Source organism: Rhincodon typus, chromosome 1 (assembly GCF_021869965.1).
Source record: "Rhincodon typus isolate 14 chromosome 1, sRhiTyp1.1, whole genome shotgun sequence".
NCBI lineage: Eukaryota > Metazoa > Chordata > Chondrichthyes > Orectolobiformes > Rhincodontidae > Rhincodon > Rhincodon typus.
The window spans coordinates 67,548,012-67,569,740 of record NC_063332.1 but is presented as its reverse complement, the minus strand read 5'-3'; the positions used below and the strand labels follow the sequence as shown (position 1 = coordinate 67,569,740).

At 40.2% G+C, this 21,729-nt stretch overlaps 1 protein-coding gene across 1 annotated transcript in view; it reads right to left on the bottom strand.

The window, feature by feature from the left end:
- Positions 1-21,729, bottom strand: part of LOC109916598 (protein FAM149A-like) — a 102,054-nt gene that overhangs the window by 1,150 nt on the left and 79,175 nt on the right. Inside the window, exons 8-15 of the mRNA XM_048603506.1 lie at positions 21,099-21,256; positions 15,708-15,811; positions 12,850-13,077; positions 11,558-11,662; positions 9,844-9,967; positions 8,888-9,013; positions 5,691-5,769; positions 806-952 (exon numbers count right to left, since the gene is read on the bottom strand). Of these exons, the coding sequence (XP_048459463.1) occupies positions 806-952; positions 5,691-5,769; positions 8,888-9,013; positions 9,844-9,967; positions 11,558-11,662; positions 12,850-13,077; positions 15,708-15,811; positions 21,099-21,256 (1,071 nt within the window). The remainder of the gene's footprint in view (positions 1-805; positions 953-5,690; positions 5,770-8,887; positions 9,014-9,843; positions 9,968-11,557; positions 11,663-12,849; positions 13,078-15,707; positions 15,812-21,098; positions 21,257-21,729) is intronic.

Genomic DNA, 21,729 nt, shown 5'->3' with positions numbered 1-21,729 from the left:
AGCATCCAGCCAGACCCACACTCCTACCCTATCCCTGTAACCTTGCATTTCCTCTGGCCTATCCACCTAGCCTGCACATCCCTGAACACTACAGGCATTTTAGCATGGCCAATCCATCTAACCTGCACATTTTTGGACTGTGGGAGGAAACCGGAGCACGCATAGGAAACCCATACACACGCAGGGAGAATGTGCCGACTCCACACAGACAGTCACCTGAAATCGAACCCAGATCCCTGGTGCTTTAAGGCAGCAGAGCTAACCACTGAGTCACAGATCTGCCATTTCTTTCAGATCTGTCAACTATTCAGTACCCAAAGATTCTTGCACATTTCAGCATCATAGATGAGACTGTGGCTGCTTTCAGGACACCTAGAATGACAGGAGATCAAGGCACAGAGCAAGTCTTTTGTTGGGTGGAGGTAGTGTGTTTCTGGTTTTGGAAGTCACAAGGTCAGAAGCAAGGAAAGGTGAGTGGCTTTCAGCTGGCTCCCTCCTACACCACATCCAGTTCTTCGATCAGGTGATTTCATATCTTTGCTCGAGGGAGGCCCAACCCCCTGACCCAACTCAAAAGCTGCCCACATGGGTTTACTTACCAGGCATGTTACACAGCTGCGGGCCTACATATAGTTGGGTTAGGCCCAGCCAGACCCTGAAGGATTACCATAGTTTCTCCTGATCACTCTAGCTTTTTCATTAAATAACCCAGTATCCCAGTGTATTGCTACCAAATAGCCCAAATGTACCAGTTTGCAGCTTTCCTCTCTTTACAGGAACCATAAAAATAAAAAAATGTCTGTACCCCATGTTGTTCGATACTCGTCCTCATCGCCTTCAATGGGTGGCTGGTTTAACAGCTGATGATGGTGATGTGCAAAATCTGTGGGATAATTAGAGCTGGAGGCAGAAATTCCTAGGCTGATCCCAGTCACACCAATTCCAGCATGATCTGTAAAGAAAATTCTAAAGTATCAGTAACATTAAATGGCATTAGCTTCCTTTGGTAAAATCTATATTAATCCATTCATATTCGTTGTTGTTCAACATCATAAGAAATAAGAGAAGGACCAGGTCACGTAATCCTTCATGCCTGCTCCACCATTCAATAAAATCATGGCTGGTGTGACCTCTCTTGCTCTAATTCCACATCCCTTGAATCCCAAATTTGTCAGTTCCAGTTTTGTTCGCACTTAATATTTGATTATCAAAGGGGAGGAGATGGAATAGTGGTATTGTCACTGGACAAATAATCCAGAGACTCAGTCTAATGCTCTGGAGGATATGGATTTGAATGACGAAATTTGAATTCAATTCACAAAATTGTAATTAAAAGCTTGTCTAACAGTGACCATGAAATCACTGATGATTTTCATTTAACATGAAAAAAAAACCATCTGGTTCACTAATGTTGTTTTGGAAAGGAAAATCTGTCTACATGTGACTCCAGTTCCACAGCAATGTGGTTGACTTATAACTAGGCACTCAGTTATACCTTACCACTCCAAAGTCTAATAAAAGGAAAGAACAAGACAAGTCTCTGGTATCAACCAAGGCACTGGCAAAGACAACAGTGCACCCAGTGCTGTCAACACTGCAAAGTTCTCCTTACCAATATCTGGGGGCTTGTTTCAAAAATTGGCAGAGCTATGTCACGGACTAGTCGAGCAGCAGGCTGGCATATTCATTCTCACAGAACCACACCATGATTGCAAACAATATCCCAGACATACCCAAAGAATGTCGCTGGGTATGTCCTTTCCCATCAACACAGGGAGGACACATCAAGGGCAGCAAGTGCAAGAATATAGCTCTGTCCACCGCATGCCACTTACTGTATTATTGCTTCACCTCATTTTTAAGTATGTCTGGTGCTGCTCCTGGCATGCCCTCCTAAACTCTTCATTGATCACAATTAATCCCCTAACTTGATGATAATGGTAGAATAGGAGAAATGCTGGGCCGCAAGGTTGCAGATTGTTGTGTAGTGAAATGTTGCTGCTGTTGATGGCCCGTAGCTCCACGTGAATGCCCAGTTTTGTATTGTTATGCTACATTTGCTCCACGTTTGTCCCATTTAGCAGGGTTGTAGTGGCACACCACACAATGGATCTTACCTTCAATGTGAAGATCAGTCTTTGTCTCCATAAGGACTTTACAGTGATCACTTCTATCAATACTGTAATTTGTGACAGGAAGATTGGTGAGGATGAGGGCAAGTACATTTTTCCAACTTGTTGATTCCTTCCTAACTTGCAGCAAATCCAAGCTATCAGCTACATATGTTCAGACTCAGCCAACTCAGTCAGCAATGGGACTAACCAAGACCCTCACAGTGATGGACATTTCAGACTGGGCATAAGATATACACTGAGTATATTTTGTGCTCTTATCTCCTTCAGTGTTTCCTACAAGTGCTGTTCAACATGGAAGAGCACTGATTGGTTGGTATATGGCAATCAGCAAGAGGTTTCCTTGCCTATGTTTGACTACTTCATTGGGTCGGGCATCAATGTTGAGGATTCCCAGGGCAACAGTTTCACGGTGCTACCAACTCCGATGGGACAGACATACTCAGGGATGGTGGTGGTGGTGGTGTCAGGGACATTGTTGTAAAATGTGGTTCTGTGAGTACAACTGTTGTTGTTGCTTGATTATTTTGTGGGACAGCTCTCACAATTTGGCAGAAACCCCTAGATATTTGTACAGTTGGCAGGACTGTTTGCTTTTTGTACCCAAGTCAATGTCACGTGTTCCGTCATCATCTTCTTCAGGCTTTGTAGCAAATGAATGGCTTGTTAGGTCATTTCAGAAGATAGTCAAGTGCAACCATGTTTCTGAGAGTCTGGAGACACATGAAGGCCAGACCAGGAAGGGGTGACTGATTTCTTTCCCTAAAGGACATTGTCAGTTAAAGCCTGTCTAATCAAGACGATTTTAATTTCAGATATTATTGAATTTAAATTTCACGATCTGTCACAATGGGATTTGAACCCATTCGATTCCACTCAACATTACTGTACCCTGGGGGTCTGTTTGATGAGTCCAGTGACATTACCCTCCACCACCAGCTCACCCTGATCCTAAATCCTTCACTAACTGCAAGTAATATCTTTCTATTGATTGCCCCTTCATTTTGTAATTTCAAACACCTCCGGAAATTACCCATAATCTGTTCTCATGAAAACAACTCCAGTCTTTCAGGTTTCTCTTTACATTCATATTTTTCTATACCGGGTAACAATTCAGTCAATTTGATGTACACAGAGACCAGAGGAAGACTGTGTCACAGAATAGCACTGTCCAAAAAAAATTTTTCTATTTCTCCTATTCTAATTAATCCTTTCATATAAATGATACTGTCTTAATTTTATGACTCTTAATAGGAAGAAAATAGACTGATGTGAGGCATAAACTGCATCAATATTGAAGGAATTAATTTAAAAATGTCACAATCAATGACCTCACAACTGGCATGTCACCCACAAATTGATTCCTTTTAAATTGTAAGTACATTATTCATATCTTCAAAATACATGTTATTATAGTTCCATCTATGTACGTGTTCTCCATATTAAACTTGTGGACTGATGAACTGGAAGGTCATTCACATGAGTCCACGATCCATCAGAGGACAATTGGCTGGGACTCCCAGTGGAAGTTGGGGGAGGACTGGTAGCAGTGAGATGACAGCAACTGCCAGCTGAACTCACCTAAATCTGTCACAATTACATATTATGGATGTTTGTATATCATCCCCTGTCTCAAAATAACCAGGTATTGTGAGCACGCTAAGAGGATCTCAATACAGCAGGACCAATCTTTGAGATATAGCTTTTTAAGGTTTGTATGCTCTGCAGCTAGATAAATGAAATATTCACTATTTATGTTTGTTGTATGTTACTTCAGGTGCTCGAGAGATGTGGAAGCAACAGTATTACAGTGGGATTCTATTAGCATCGTCTCCTTCCATTAATCTTTACAGGTTCCAATCAAATGGAAACTTCAGAAGTTACATGTTATTCATCTTCCATTTTATTTTCTGAAATAATTGGACAATTAATCTTTTATTCACCAGATTCAATAAAATCCTTTCCTTTTATGTTAAGTTTTTTTTAAAGTAAAATAGTTATATAACTCTCAACCTGGAAAGTTAATCCATTTTACAATGTACCTAAGTTATCTAATTCCACAAACAAAATCAAGTTATGGTACTTTTCAAATTCTTACAAAACGGTGCTCCTGGCCCAGAAAAAATATCTCAGCATCTATTAGCTGCAATTTTCTGTTCATTAATCTATTTTCCTACATTTTTTTTCACAGGATGTGGTTGTTGCTGGCAAGGCAAGCATTTATGGCCCATCCCCAACCACCTATGAGAAGGCAGTGGTGACCTGCCTTCTTGAACCGCTGCAGTTCACATGGGTTGGGGGAGTGGGGATAAGGAAAGTGCTGTTAGGATGGCAGTTCCAGAATCTTTATCCAGCAATGCTAAAGGTACAGTGATTATATTTCTAAGTCATGATGGTGAGTGGCTTGGAGGGGAACTTGCAGGTGGTGGTGTTCCCAAATATCTGCTGCTTATGTGTGCTAGATGGTAGTGGTCAGGATATGGAAGATGCTGTTTCAGGAAGTATGCTGAATTTCTTCAGTGCATCTTGTACCTGTATACACTGCTTTGTGCACACAGTGCTAATCAAACAGTTCTTTTGTCTAGGCTTCTAGGGTATTGTTGGAGCTGCATTCATCCAGGCAAGCGGGGAGTATTCCATCACATTCCTGACTTGTGCCTTTTAGATGGTGGACGGACTTTAGGAAGTCAGGAGGTGAGTTACTTGCTGCAGTATTCCTAGCTTCTGACCTGCTCTTGTAGCTACTGTGCTTATGTGGGGAGTACAGTGGTGCTTCTGATCGATGGTAACCTCCCAGGCTGTTAATAGTGGCAGATTCAGTGATGGTAACAACATTGAATGTCAAGGAGCGGTGGTTAGATTCTCTGTTATTGGTGATGGTCCATTCCTGGCATTTGTGAGGTGTGAATGTTATTTTCCATTTATCAGCCCAAGCCTGGATATTGTCCAGATCTTGTTGCATTTGAACATGGACTTCTTCAGTATCTGAGGAGTCATGAATGGTCCTGAACATTGTGCAATCCTCGATGAACATCTCCACTTCTGACCTAATGATGGAGGAAAGGTCATTGATGAAGCAGCTGAAGATTGTTAAGCCATCTCTGGGGATACTTTCAGTTCCACATCAGTGACTGGTCCATTTATTTAGGATGCTCAGAAAATCTTTTTTTAAAAAAAAAGATTCTATTCACTCTACTAGGAGCCTGTTTTGAAATCACCAAAATGTTTGGTATCTGCGCATTATTAGTACAAAGGCATATTTCCTCCCCTTCTCAATGACTTCTGTTCAATGAGTACCAAAAGACCATGACCAAATGCTCACTCTTCATTTCCAAGCCTCAAAACTGAATATTGAACGATATTAAACAGTGGTGACCATTATAATGGAGATTTATTTTGTCAAATCCAAAGTTCACAGGTGCATTTTCTAGCTTGGGTTATCAGTTAGCAACCAGAAGATATTATATTCCAAAGGTTTGCAATGAGAATGCTCTCAGGGTCATAGAAATACTCCCCAGTTTCTGGTAGAATATGCTAAGCAGAGTGCTGCTTATTTACCTGTAAAGGAAGCTCTCCGTGTCCGAGTATGGCTGGTATAGTCCATTGGTGTGAAAGACCGTTTGAATGGTGTATCAGACTGAAATGTAACATATTTTGTAAGTCATTGTATTGAAGTCATTCAATGTCAATGCAGAAATTACTAAATAGAATTATGGACTATGGGGCCATTCCTATCTTTTCACAAAGATATTTTTAGAGACTTTGAACAGTAATTCATGATTCTACTTTGAACTGTTTTAAAGATAGCAATTTAGGGTAGGCTGAATTATTGCATTAATTAGTTTCCTCTTTAATGGGAATAACAATACCATGTTTGTCTCAGTGCAAAAAATATGCATAGCACTGTTCACAACCTCATGACATCCCAAATCCTGCCTTGGGTAATAAAGTACTTCTAAAAGTGTAGTCATCCAGCTTTTGTTAAGAAAAACAACAGAGAATCTGTGCACAGCAAGAACTGAGAGATAAATGACCAGATCATTTGTTTTACAGTCATAGAGTCATACAGCATGGGAATTTTGTTGTGGTGTTGCTTAATGAATGAATTTTGGTCAGTTGACCAGAACAGTCCTGTCCTTCTTCAAATAGTGCAAATGCATCTTTCATGTGACACGGATTGTCCATTATTGTCCATTATTTGCTAAGCAGAGTGTCCATTATTTTCTGCACCGGATTCTCATTACTGTTGACTGGAAACTTAAAAATACAGAAAGTTCGACAAATTAATCATTCTTTATTACTAGTGAACAAAATGGTCTGACTAGTTGGCATTTGATCTTCCATTGTGAAATTTGAGATTTGAATGCAATCCCAGACTCAAATTCTCCCCTTTACTGACTGTGAGTGTCCTGTACTAACTGAAATTGTAAACAGTCAGAAAATTCTGCACTTGTAGGAACCAGACTAACCTTTTCACTCAAGGAGACTAGAATGAGAAAAATCACAGAAACTAGAACAATTCACTCTTGTGCAATAGGATTGTACCTAAATATATTTAAGGTATGTTTCTGAGGCAGAGGAGAGTGTGAGCTTTGCTTCTTATCTAAATAAGCTGTTTCTGCCGTCAGCCCATCATGTCTGCATCTGTTATTAAGCACCCATCTACTGTAGTCCCATTTACCAGCGATTGCTTGTAGCTTTGTATGCTATGGCACTTCAAGTGTTGATCTAAATAGGGTCACAGAGATGTACAGCATGGGAACAGAACCTTCAGTCCAACTTGTCTATGCCAACCAGATATCCTGAATTAGTCTAGTCCCATTTGCCAGCATTTGGCCCATATCCCTCTAAACCCTTCCTATTCATATATCCATTCAGATGCCTTTTAAATGTTGTAATTGTACCAGTCTCCACTACTTCCTCTGGCAGCTCATTCAATACATGCACCACCCCACTGCGTGAAAAAGTTGCCCCTTAGGTCCCTTCTAAACTTTTCACCTCTCACTTTAAACCTATGCCCTCTAGTTTTGGACTCCCCCACCCCAAGGAAAAGACCTTGTCTATTTGCCCTATCCTTGTCCCTCATGATTTTATAAACCTTCATAAGGTCACCCCCCAGCCTCCAAAGCTCCAGTGTAAATAGCCCCAGCCTGTCAGCCTCTCCCTGTAGCTCAAATCCTCCAAACCTGGCAACATCCTTGTAAATCTTTTCTACACCCCTTCATGCTTCACAACATCCTCCCTCTAGAAGGGAGACTAGAATTGCATGCAGTATTCCAAACATGGCCTAACCAATGTCTGTACAGCCTGCAACATAACTCCCAACTCCTATACTCAATGCATTGATCAATAAAGGAAAGCATAGGAAACGCCTTCTTCACCATCCTATTTACCTGGGACTCTACTTTCAAGGAACTATGAACCTGCACTCCAAGGTCTCTTTGTTCAACAACACTCCCCAGGACCTTACCATTAAGTGTACAAGTTTTGTCCTGATTTGTCTTTACAAAATGCAGCATCTCACATTTATCTAAATTAAACTCCATCTGCCACTCCTCAGCCCATTGACCCATCTGATGAAGTTGTAATACTTAAATGTTATGATGGTTCCTGCCTCTATGATACTTTCAAGCAGCGGGTTACCGATACCCAATATCTCTGGGTGAAAAAAAAATCTTCTTTAAATCCACACTAAAACTCCTACCCTTTTCCTTAAATCTTCATTCCAAATAGCTGGCCCCTCTACTAAGGGGAAATGTTTCTTCCTATCTCCCCTATTCATGCTCCTCATAACTTTGTACACCATAATCAGGTCCCCCTCAGCCTTCCCTGCTTTAAGCAAAACAACACCAACCTATCTAGTCAATCTTCATAGCTGAGATGTTCCAGCCCAGGCAACATCCTGGGGAATCTCCTCTACACTCTTTCTAATGCAATCATGTCTTTCTTTTAGTGTGGCGACTAGAACTGCACAAAGCACTCCTACTGTGGCATTATATCTTGTACAGTTCCATCATAATCTCCGTGTCCCCTTGCAATACCTCAATGAATAAAGGCAAGGTTCCTATATGTCCGCACAACCACCCAAACTATCATACCGGCTGCCTTTAAGGATCTGAGGATATGAACAACAAGGTCCTGCGATCTTCTTTACTTCTGATGGGCCAACTATTCATTGTGTACACCTTTGCCTTATTAATTCTCCCAAAATGCATCAGCTTACACTCTTCAAAATTAAATTCCATTTGTAATCATTCTGCTCATCTGAGCAGACCATGTATAATTAAACTAATCCCTTCTGCTTGCCCTTGATCCATAGCCCTCCATTTCTTGCATATTTATGTGCTTATCTAAAAGTCCCTCACACCATATTGCCCACTCTTGTGAGATCTGTAAGATTCCTCCAAAACCCCCACCAACACCATGGCACCATCTTGAAGAGCAGCAAGGGAATTCTCTTTAGAGTCCTGGCCAATTCTTATCCTCCTGTTGACATTAAAAAAAACTGATCATCTGGTCATTATCCACTGCTGTTTGTCAGACCTTGCTAGTTCCAATAATGTTTTCTAAGTGTCTTGCTAGAACATGTTTAATAATAAATTCAGCATTTAGGAAATAGTTAGTACAAAATACAATGATGTAACACAAACTATTTAAGCTTCCACAGAACTCAAAAAAAACTATGCATTCATATCCCAATATCACTAATATTTTTATGTTCAGGAATTTATTTAAAATAAAATCAAAGATCTTACCCGAAATGTATGTGTAGTATTTGGCCGTGAAGAAGTGTCTATTGTGATCAGTCGTTCCCTGAGAGTTCGTCGGCCTGTTCCTTCCCCAATGGCACTTGACACTCTGCTATGTGGGAATCTTCCCCTCTGTGAAAGACAGTTTTTAGTATCATTTTAAACTGAATGATTAGTAATGATAATTTAATGTTTGTAAATATCAGGGGATGTGATGGCCTAGTGGTATTATCACTGGACTGTTAATCCAGAGACCCAGATAACATTCTGGGGACCCGGGTTTGAATCCTGCCATGGCAGATGGAGAAATTTGAATTCAACAAATATCTGGAATTAAGAATCTAATGATGACCATGAATCCATTGTTGATTATCAGGGAAAAACCCATCTGGTTCACTAATGTCCTTTAGGGAAGGAAACTGCCATCCTTACCTGGTCTGGACTACATCTGACTCCAGACCCACAGCAATGTGGTTGACTCTTAACTGCCCCCTGGGCAATTAATGCTGCCTGGCCAGTGACGTCCTCATCCCGTGAATGAATAAAGTAAAAAAAAAGTAGAAGATGTACCACTATGGAACGTTTGAGAAATTTATCGTGAAAACAGACAACAGGAATCAATATTGGTGATTAGACATTACTTGCATAAAAAGCCAGCCAGTTTCTTTTGTCAAATTTCTTTTCCTCATTATTACAAGCACATATTAATTGGTAGTTCTCCATGTGTACACCTAGGCAAAGTGCTGGTAAATACTGAATATGAAAGCAGCATCACTGTAAATATTAAATGTGATGGATCACGGATGGTGATCAGAAGTGGGAATTCTGCCCAAGGTCGCTGAAGTTATGCTCCCAAGAACTTGGCTTCAAAATCTTACCAGCACCAACACATATAAATTCAGGTAATTAACGCAGATTTAACTCTCAAAACATGAATCTAGCAAGGCCTCCATCCATCTTACCAGTTGATATCTTGACCCAGGTAAGGGAAGTTGTGCTTCTGTTGATTCTGTATGAATAGGTGGTAATTGGTTATTACGAGCAGTGTGTACTGGGGGTGAGGATGGCCGATCAGTGCCAATGTGCCTGAATAGGTGAGAATTAAAAGCCTCTTTAGCTTTATAAAAATATTGCCTTTGCTCTCAATCAGATGTTGTTAGGGTGCTATTTAAGACTTGAATTAATGAATAATCACAAACTGCACCATAGAAGCATTGTTAAAGATCATCATAGAAAATCATCATAGAAAAAACATCACATCCAATAATCGATTAATGATATAATGCTGAAATATGAATGTCCAATTTTATGTTATGTATGGAAATCTTATTTGATGAAATGTAAAGTAATGTGCAGAGGCTTTCAATGAACAGTCTAACTTGAATCATTTATATCCATCATCTGAATGCCCATGAAACAAAATGTCTGAGTTTGATTATTTAAAAATATTACAAATTGCTCAAGTTCAAACAGGATGTTTCTACAGCACTAAGTTGTTTAACTTTCAGCTGTACTTGCCACTGCAGTACTTATTGATAGTCACTGATATACAATAATATTTGTTAGAATGGACAAAGACAACACTAATGAGAATAGGTTTAGCAGCCACATACAAAAAAATTTTGAAAATCTTATATTTTTGTATTCACATGTGGGATGTCGGTGTTGCTGGCTGCTCCAGCATTTATTGCCCATTCGTAGTTGCCCTGGAGAAGGTAGCAGTGGGCTGCCTTCTTGAAACACTGCAGTCTATGTGCTGTAGATTGAGCCACATGTCGGCAGGAGAGCGAATTCCAAAATTTTGACCTAAGGACAGTGAAGGAGCAGTAGTATTTTTCCAAGCCAGGATGGTGATTTCCTTGGATGGGGGGGGGGGGGATCTTGCAGGTGCATCTTATTCCCTTGTCCTTTTAGGTAGAAGTGGTCGTGGGCTTGAAAGACAGAAAGGATCTTTGGCAAATTTCTACAGTGCACGTTGTAGATAGTTTCTTAACAGTTGATCACCCTGAAACAGTCCCCACCATTTGCAGAATTTTAACTCTGCAGCATTAGGTTTACAGTGACCCCATTTAATTATTCTTTAATCAACCTGTTCAGACACGTTATGACATACCTCTAGGAGAGGTGGGATTTGAACCCAGTTTTCTGACACCATCACTGTGCCTCAGGAGCTTTTGGCACCTTCAGCAACCTGGAGGGTAACTGGAAAATCCAAATCGGCCTTCTTTAATTAGTCTCACGAGAGCTTCATTAAATCTCAACAGGTTTTTAATGAGCTTAATCAGCTATATAGACAACCCAGTCGAGCATGTGTTTCAGGCTTCCCTGTGGAAGCCGTCTAGTGGTCTGATCAAGTTTTATCTTGTACACTACGGGCAGTATGAGCTACCAAGATGCAGGTGACATAAGGTAGTTCTCTGGTGTAAACAGCACTGTTGCTGTGGCCCTTCTATTCATTGGCTCCAAATAAGAAGCTGTTTATATAAGTGTTTATGAAAAAAAAGGAATCAAAAAAAATTTGATTGGATAACTGAGGGCATACTGTAATTTATACAAAACTCTTCCAGCTAATTTTCCTTCATCTAACACTTTAAGTAATGATTTATACCAGTCTGTTCTCACTGTTCTCACATTAGGACACAGTACAGGTACAATCTGCTTAACATTTGAGCTTACTTCTTAAGTGTTAAATGTTGATATGATTGGTGCCTTACTCCACTGGAGACTTTAGCAGTGCTTTCAACATACTGACTACTCTTGTAATTCGAGAAAGTGTTTGCACTGTAAGATAAGCAGAAAAATTATTTTGGTAAATCCAATTGACTCCTACATGATGATATATCTTTATTAAGAGCAGTGATGTAATGGACTAGATGAGAAATTTTCCTTCAACACCAGATTTTTTCAATTCCACTGGTAGCAACTTGATTAGGATTCTCATGAAATTATCAAAAGGATTTTGGTTGTGGAAATGGAAGTCCTTTTTCTAGAGTGTTTAATGAAGGTTTTCCATCTGGTAGTGATCTTAGCCATTTATGTGATCCATAGGTAGTTGACACCAATAGCCTTCAATAATGTGTTATGCTTTGAATGAAACTGAATGTGCAAAATATTCAGTTTATTTCTTTATCCAGCTCTTCCTATGCATCATCTATGCCTGCCAGCCCATGACACTTCACTCCTTTATCCTTATGTCTTCCATGCCAAATTTACCCAGTATCCACTATGGGGAAACCCCAGGACAGATGCAAATATGAAATATGATAAAAAATTTCAACTGTTGGTTGATCTATTCACTACTTTTAACAAAAATACAGTCAATAAGAAAGAAGGTCAGAAGTCACATGACACCAGGTTATAGACCAACAATCGACTTCACAAGCTTGTGATTTCAAATAAACCCATTGGACTATAACCTGGTGTCGTGTGACTTCTGACCTTGTCCACCCCAGTCCAACACTGGCACCTCCACGTCGTGACTTGCTTCAATATCTTAATTATTCATGGAAACAAGCATTTGCATTCATTGTTCCACTTCAATATTTTTATAAATGCAAAGAGGGGTCACTCAAGCTATGATCTGACTGACATCCCACTGTGAAAATGAATCTTTGTGGCCAGTACCAGAGGGGACAGTAGTCCGTGATGGCCTTGATAAAAATCTTCCCACAAAAATTTGGCAGGCTCTAGAGCTTAGGCAAATGTCAGGTCAAATTTTGTACCATCAGGACGAGATCTATGGATTTCAGCAACAAAGCAGGTTGTGAGCTGGCTAATCAGCCAATCAGATTTAAGCATTCACATAGACAGTTTAATTAACAACTTTAAGTTTCAATTATTCAAGATTCACTCTTTTCATTCACTGCTCAAATCATAACTTTCAGTTCACTTCTAGCCATTCTGTCTGCACCCACACAAGTTACTTTGCAAACCTAAATTAAGACTTTTTTTTTTAAATTGCCCCTTACAGTTTAGTTCCTCGAAGAATTTCATCACTGTAGACATTTGCAGCCTTTGCCTTCAATAGCTCTGAGCCGAGGGATGGCAGTTTACGTTGTGAACCTGTCTTTCGTGAAGATGCCTGCATGATACGGGACGCTGATAGAACACTGTAATCTGTACTCCGTCCCAGGCGATTACGTATTGTGGACAAAATACTGGAGCCTGTGCTGAACTGCTTCTCATCCTGGTCACACCTTTAGGTCGGGGGGAAGGAAGACATTACAAATCACATCCAGTACACATACATTGAAAGCTCCCCCAAAACCTATGAATCCAGATTAAAAGAAAATCCATATTAAGAAAGTACCATGGAGCACCTCAGGCCTACTCTGTCCAAAGTTTAACCGATTCTTCCCTCAAGAATGTATCCCATGCCATTTCCCCAGCCCCCTCCCCCTACCACCTCTTGATTCCCAATTTTAGGAAAATTTAACTTATTTCTCTTAACAGTGCCTGAAATTAAAAAGATTTAGGAAGAACACCAAGTAATGTTGATGTGGTTAGGACATTGCAAAGAGATATTTATTATGAAGATATTACATTTTTATTTTCTTTTATGGATTCATGTTTAAAGATTAAGGAGCTACCTGGACCAGTATTTATTTTTAAAGGGATCACTAAAAGGACACATTGGAACTTTTTTTTTGAAAGAAAATACTTTTTGGAAGTCACATGACTTAAACTAAACGTTTTGACTCATTTACTGAAAATTATGTGCCTGGGTTTATGGCTGTCAGGAGTCTAATTTTTGTTTTGGATTTTCTATGGAGTTCAGTTGGGATACAGCTGCTGAGATACAGAAGCTAGCCAGCTCGTCCTCTGCCTTTCTGACAAAACCCTTTGAGGGTCCAGCATGACAACCGAAACACTGATCTACCTTTTCTTCTGAAAAGCTCAGAATTCCTCTCATTGTTTCCTGAACAAACTCAGTCTGCAAAGGTTGCAGCAACAACTGCCTGAGTTCAGTGACACCTATCTTTGTATGTCAATATATCAACTGAAAGCCATCTATTCTATTATGAAAAGTAATTCATATCTTATTCTCTATTTTTATTTGTTCAAGGGATTTAGGCTTCTCTGGATGTACCAACAGTTATGCCTGTCCCGGATTGCCCTAGAGAAGGCAGTGGCGATCTGCCAACATCCATGTGGTGTAGGCAGACTCAAGATGCCATTAAGGAGGGATTTCCAGGCTGCTGACCCAGTTACAGTAAAGGGGCTACTGTGAATTTGGTGCACAGAATAGTAAGGAACTAGAAAAGGAACTTACAAGTGGTCTTCCCATGTTCTGTTGATTTTGGCTATCTAGATGGTAGTGGTCATGGGTTTGGAAGGTGCTGTCTAAGCAGCCTTGATGAATTTCTACAGTGTATTTTGTAGAGGGTACACACTGCTGTAATTGAACATCACTGGTGGAGGAAATGTTTGTGGATGTGTTTGAAATCAAATGGGCTTCTTTGACCTGGACAGTCAAGCTACTAAGTATTGTTGGAGCTGTACTCATCCAAGTAAATAGGGAGTATTCCATCACACTCCTGATTTGTGCCTTGGTGGGCAGGGTTTGGGGAGTCAGGAGGTTAGTTGCTCACTGCGAGATTACAGCCACAGTATTTATATGACTAGTCCATTTCACTTCTGATCAGTGGAACCCCAAAGATGCTGATAGTGGAAGATACAATGATGGTAATGTCATTGAATGTCAGAGGGCTATAGTTAGATTCTCTTTAGTCGAAGGTAGTCATTGCCCTAGCATTTGTTTCACACAAATCTTCCTTGTTACTTTTCAGTCCAAGCCTGGATATTGGTTGGGTCTTGCTGCATTTGGACAAGGACTTGCTTTAGTATCTGAAGAATCAAGAATGATGCTGAACATTGTGTAACCATCAGTCCTCATCGCAACGTTATTATGGAGGGAAGGTCATTAATGAAACAGCTGAAGATGGATACTATCATGGGGACCACCTGCAGAGATGTCCTTGAGATTCAATAACCACAACCACTTTCCTTCCTGCCAGGTATGATTCCAACCAGCGGTGAATTTTCCCCATTATTTCCCTTTAGTCTAGTTTTGCTAGGATTCCTTGATTCCACACATGGTTAAATGCAATCTTGTCATTAAGGACAGTCACTCTCACCTTTGAAGTTCAGATCTTTTGTCCATATTTGAACCAAGGTTGTAGCGAGGTCAGAAGCTGAGTGTCTCTGACAGAATCTAAACTGAGGTTGGTGAGCCCTAAATAAGGGCAGTTATGTTAACATGAAGCCTGAGCTAGCTGAAGTGAACTGGCTAGCTGAAGTGGACTTAGGTAATACATCAACGAAGACACTGTGACAAATACTTAAGAGGATTTTAAAAAATGCTCAGGTAAAGCATATTCCTACTATAAAGGAAAATCTAAAGGGAGCATTCAACATCCATGGTTAACTGAAGAAGTTTGATGAAGCATCAAACTCAAGGAAAAAAGCATATAACTGCACAAAGTTGAGTGGCAAGTCAGATATAAAGAAAGACAGAGAATGACTAAAAGGTTAATCACAAGAATGACCCATTTATTTCTACTCTCTGCATTCTATTAATCAATTCTCAATTTATACCAGTGCATTACTCCTAATTCACAGCACTTTAATATTGTTTACCAACCTCCTGTGGGAAACCTTATCTATACATGCTACATCCATTGGATTCCCCTTATTGAATCTGCTAGTGTTGGTGAACGCTGGTAGTTCACTATTAAACATCTCAAATGCCTTGTCAATGCTTCCTTGTAACAATCTTCAGACAAGAAGCAAAATTCTGTTCTTAATGTTTTTCTGCGATACTCACTGTGTTTTATCAGGTAATCCTGCATGTCTCTGCTGAAGTGGCTTGGCTTGAATTGTCATCACACCATTTAAATCATTACGATAAGCATTTGTCATACGATAAGCCTACAAGGTATGACAGAAGAATGCATATAATGTGACCAGTCAAAACAATTTTTGAAATGCTGGAATCATATCAGTAGTTAAAAGAACACAAATAACAATAAAAAATATGTATTCTAGCCTATTCTTCAAAAAACAGACTACAGTCTCAAACTCTGACAAAGAAAGGTAAACAAAGAGGTTTCAATTTAATAGAGATTGCAGGATTTCTAAGAAATCTTTATCATTACGTTTACTATGTTACAAACTAAAAACTTCTTCCCACACTGCTTCCTGTAAGGACGCCATTCCCTTCCCTTAGTTTCTCCTTCATCACATCTGTTCTGATGCCACCTTTTACACCATATTTTCTCAATGTTCTTCCTTCACTCCGCCAAGGCTCTTCCTCGACCAGGACAAACATCCTTGGTCAGCTCCTTCTGATTTTTTGCAGTTCAACCCTCACTCATTCTCCTCTCTTTCAGAGTCATAATAGGGTCTCTTCTTAGCCTCACCTTCCACAAAAGTGGGTTCTGAGTTCAGTCATTGACCTGTAATGTTAATCGTGTTATTTTCTGCGCAGATTCTGTCTGGCCTTATGAGTGGCTCCAGCACATTCTGATTATATTTCAGATTATCAGCTTCATTATTATTAAGCTATTTTTAATTAAGGGAAATAATTCTGCTTTGTCAATATAGGAAAGTCAATGTATTTGTGAAATACAAAGGACATAACTTCAAAATGCAGCTTTGGACCACCCACCAAGGGAGGATTTTAAAGATACTCACTGCATATTATTTCCTTAGTAAACACAGCACTGGTCATCAACCACTGGACCACAAGAGGCATTTGACCATAGACCACAGGTATAGAATTAGGCCATTCAGCCCACTGAGTCTGCTCTGCCATTCGATTATGGCTGATACGTTTCTCAACCCCATTCTCCTGCCTTCTTTCTGTGACCCTTGATCCCCTTACTAATCAAAAATCTATCTATCTCTGTCTTACATATACACAAAGACTTGGCCTCCACAGCCTTCTGCAGCAAAGAGTTCCACAGATGAACCCTCACCCCACCCTTGGCTGCAGAAATTCCTCCTCATCTCATCTCTAACGAGTCGTCCTTGCACTCGGAGGCTGTGCCTTCGGTCCTAGTCTCTCCTACTAGTGGAAACATCTCTATATCCATTTTATCGAGGCCTCTCAATATTCTGTAAGTTTCAATCATATCCCCCCCTCATCCTTTTAAACTCCATCAAGTACAGACCCAGAGTCCTCAACTGCTCTTCATATGATAAGCCCTTCATCCCCGGGATCATTCTTGTAAACCTCATCTGGGTGCCTTCCAATGCCAACACATCCTTCCTTATCTACAGGGCCCAAGTGCTGACAGTATTCCAAATGCAGTCTGATCGCAGCCTTATACAGCCTCAGCAATACATCGCTGCTCTTATATTCTAGTCTTCTCAAATTGAATGTTAACATTGCATTTGTCTTCCTAATTTTTATTTTGACCCTGCAGCATTAAGAGAATCCTGAACTAGGGCTGCAAGACACTTTGTGCTTCAGATTTCCGATGCCTTTCCCCATTTAGAAAATAGTCTATGCCTCCATTCTTCCAACAAAAGTGCATAACCTCACACTTTCCCACATTATATTATATCTGCCACTTCCTTGCCCACTCTTCTGGCCTGTACAAATTGTTCTGCAGCCTCCCCGCTTCCTCAACACTTCCTGTCCCTCCACTTATCTTTCTGTCATCTGCAAGCTTAGCAACAATACCCTCAGTTCCTTCATCCAGATCGTTAATGTATAACATGAATAGTTGTGGTCCCAATATGGACCTCTGTGGACTTCCCATAGTCACCGGCTACCATTCTGAAAAAGACACTTCTTTCAGCCCCTTTGCTCCCATGTTCCCATTCCGCTTTCCTGGATTGCCCCCGGACTTACCAAATCCACATGCCCCAAAACTGGCTGCTTCAACTGATACACCCTAATAGCTGCCCAGACCGTACACAAAGGTATTTACAGCAGAAGCAGAGGTCAACAAGCCCACTAGTACAACTGCATTTCTCCAAACAAACTCAGAATCCCCACAGCATGGAATGAGGCCATTCAGTCCACTTGAGTCTGCACTGACCCTCCAAAGAGCATTTCACCCAGAGGCAGCCCTCAACCCTATCCCAGTAACCTCGTATTTACCATGGCTAATGTACCCAGACTGCACATCCCTGGATACTGCAGGGCAATTTGGCATGGCCAATCCATCTAACCTGCAAATCTTTGAACTATTGGAAGAAACCGGACCACCCGACAGAAACTCATGCAGTCACAGGGAAAACATGCAAACTCCACACATATAGTCACCCAAAGCTGGAATAGAACCCAGGTCCTTGGCACTGTGAGGCAGCAGTGCTAACCACTCAGCCAAACTGCGGCCTCTCCACAAACTTTTCCCGTCTCTCTAATGAACTGAAAATATTTTAATTTCAATTTTCATTATTTCTGTCTTTCCTGAAGTATTTGTGGTTGCTGTCCACTTGCTTGTTTGTTCCTAAATATTCAAACACTCCAGTAATTATGTTCCTTGTACCATTTCACTTGTACACTTGATTGCAGCTCATGCTTCTTCAATTATAGGAAAAGAGTCTTACTGACAAATGCTTAAAAATGCTAATTTCTGCAATGTTTGTTTCTTTCCCTCACGTCTCCTACTTCAAGGGTTGTGCTTCTTTCTAAGTACTTTAGTACCTGGAAGTACTCAATAGCCCCACCTCATACCCCAAGGATGCCTTTTGTTCCACTTGTGATTTTACATTCTCAGTTATCTTTTTGATGGCCTTTAAATGGTGTCTCCAAGTGATGTCGTTGGAATCAATGGACAAAGGCACAATGGGTTAATAGGATATCCCTGTACCCACTATTTTGAGACAGGCATAGATCCAGCTATTTCAAATGGGTGAAGATTTCCACTAAAAACGCAGACGCCTGTTACATAAACAGATCCATCTACTAATTTCTCCCACTGCAATTTCGAGATTGTCTGAATTCTTTGCAGTGAATCAGATGTTCACAGCATTACATTTCACAACGGTGTCTCCAGTTTCAGGGTGACAAGATCTCAAATAGAAAATCTGGGATATGACTGGTATTTAATTTCCAGCCAGATCTGCTTAAACATATAAAGGGTAAAATTAAAATGTTGTTAACAGGGGCAGCTAGGGGACCAGTCTACTTCAGATCAAGCAAACTGAAACAATTTACTTCTGTGGATTTCATCATTGTTTGGTTCAAAGATTTAAGTACAGTTTAGATTTCGAATCACATCACTTGGCAAGTTGATTAGAAAACAAAGTCAAAGGATTGGAATGATATTCTGGGCTTTCAGACTGAGCTGGGGAAATAAACTTAGCTTTGGGCATTTCTTCATCAATGCAGAATCAATCTGCATGTTCTCAAAAGGGAATCACTTTCAAAACATATGTTTGTGAAGAATAACACCTAAATTCATTTTCATTGAGATCCTTCAGAACCTCCTCCCTTCATTTTCAATTTGACCAGTTGAATTATTCAGCTTAATACATGGGCCCTTTCAGTGAGGAATTTGATAAGTAATAATTGTAAGCAAAAATACAAAAAGCATTTAAAGATTAAACAGAGAAATTTGTTGTATTTGGTAGCTTAGTGTAAAACTGCAGGGAATGTTTTCTACCCAACCATCAGGTTCAAATGGAGGTCATCGAATATGGTGCGGGGTCAGCGTAAGAAACAGTTATTCAAAGTGATTTTTCCCAATTGTGTTTAATTAACGGACAATACAATGACGCGCAAAGCTGGAGAACCTGAAGCCAAAAGTTGAAAGCAGCAGTGGGGGAGATAGCACTTCAAGGTGGAGTCATTCTTGCTTCAACTTTTCAAAAATTAGTTTAAAAATAGCTTTTAGGGCCAGGTCACCACTCTTGCTGCAGTGGTGGGGGGAGGTGGGAGAGAATTCCTCCTCAGGGTAGCAGTTATTGCTGCAGTATTCAGGCAGGCAGCAAACACCTCTATGCCTGCCAGGAGCACTAGCCCACCTTCAGCTGCTGGAAAACACGAGACCTCAGTCAACCTTCCTTTGACTGGACTTAAAAGGTCATTGAGAAGTTTGCTTAACTCTCATTTCCTCCACTCACATCCACCAGCATTCTGCCTCTGCAAAAATGATTGTGGTGGAACTGAGCCAGGGAACTGGCACACATGTCATTTTGGTAGAATCAATCTCATCCATTCCCTACTGTTTTTTATTTCTGGCTTAGGTACAGGTTGTAAATTGATGTTTCATATTGCAGTTAATTTCATTTTGACAGGGGAGCATATCACTTGATCCAACCTGAAATTGGCAAATTGAGGATTTCCTGAAATTGTTGATCTATCCTCATTTCATGGGTCCCAGCTGTATTCAATAACTGGCCGAGTGTTATTGCTCACAGAGTGAGTGAGTGTCAGTAAACTGTTTTAGACACAGCCTGTGGAGGAAGCGAGAGGAGATTTGCCCACAGGTTGGACAGCCTCTTTTTGGGGAAGGCCTGCCGATTAAATGCAACCCCACCACAACCTCACCACAAGGAGGGCATTACTTTTTACCGACTTTCATAATGTCTGAGCTTAATCTTGCATTTGCCTGACAGCCAGAGAGATTCACTTCCCCACAGGAGTACAAACTCTGATTAATTCCCTCTTTGCTAGGTGAGGGATGCGGAAGCCAGATGTAACATCCAAAATGCCACCCAAGACCAGCTTCTCCACAGAAACTAAGATGGAATTGGAGACTTCCCTGGTTCTACCAGACTCCTCAATCAGCTGTATAAAAGGTTAATAAAATGAGCAACAAAATCATCAAGGAGAACACTTTTTAATAGTTTTTATTTAAGCTATTAAATATCTTTTGACTACTTTTTATACTTCTTAAATACTGTCAACCCTCTTGGCACAGCAATCATGGCCAAATAGCAGTATGTATTATAATAGAAATAGAAAAAGAGAGCATGCTGATAGAACTCAGCAAGTCTGGTAGCATCTGTGGAAAGAGAAACAAGAGTTCACACTTCAAATCCAATAAGACTCAGCTTCAGAAAATGTTTTTTTCTTTTGTTTCAGATCTTTTACCAGAATCTTTTATTTCAGACTTCCAGCAACTGCAGTATGTTGCTTTTATTTGAGCAATATGTATCATTTGCGATTTGCATTCATCGTGTGATTTCAAAGACTGTTGTTTGATTGTTTAATGATCCCAGCCACATCTATAAACAATTAGAGACTGGAATGTACCTGAGAGTGGATGAAGGATGTACCCAATGCCAAGACACGTGTCTCAGAGCCTCGGGAAGGTGGAATACCATAGTTTGTTACGATGATTCGGGAATCATTGATCCGAGGGAGTTTGTTCATTATTGCACTCTGCATATTCACTGTCTGCTTATCGTGGTCTGTAGCCAATACAGGAAATAAAAGGAAATGTAACAGTTACCCAGTGTAGGAATGGCGGAAGCAGCATCACCTTCACAAAGGTTAAACTGTGTCATACAGTGCAAAGTTTTAATCTTTAATAGTAACTTCACTGCAACAATAAAGGGACATTTAGAACAGGTGTTTAATATGAATTAAAGGAATGAAATGATACAACACAAAGCACAGATTTTGCAGGGATTTTTTTCAACAGTTTACAATAAGAAGTCTAAAATCAGAGTGTCAATATAAGTATCCATTTTAATTAAAAGTGTCATAAAAATATTGACCAGTAACCTGAGTTGAAATTAAAAAAAGTTTCTGATATCTTATGTATTCTGACAATCAAACTTGAAAATTGCTATTTGCTATTGCTTCCTACCAGTGGGACATTGACCTGTATAAACCCTCTTCTTGATATTGCATTATTTTCACTTGATTACATCAAGAATAA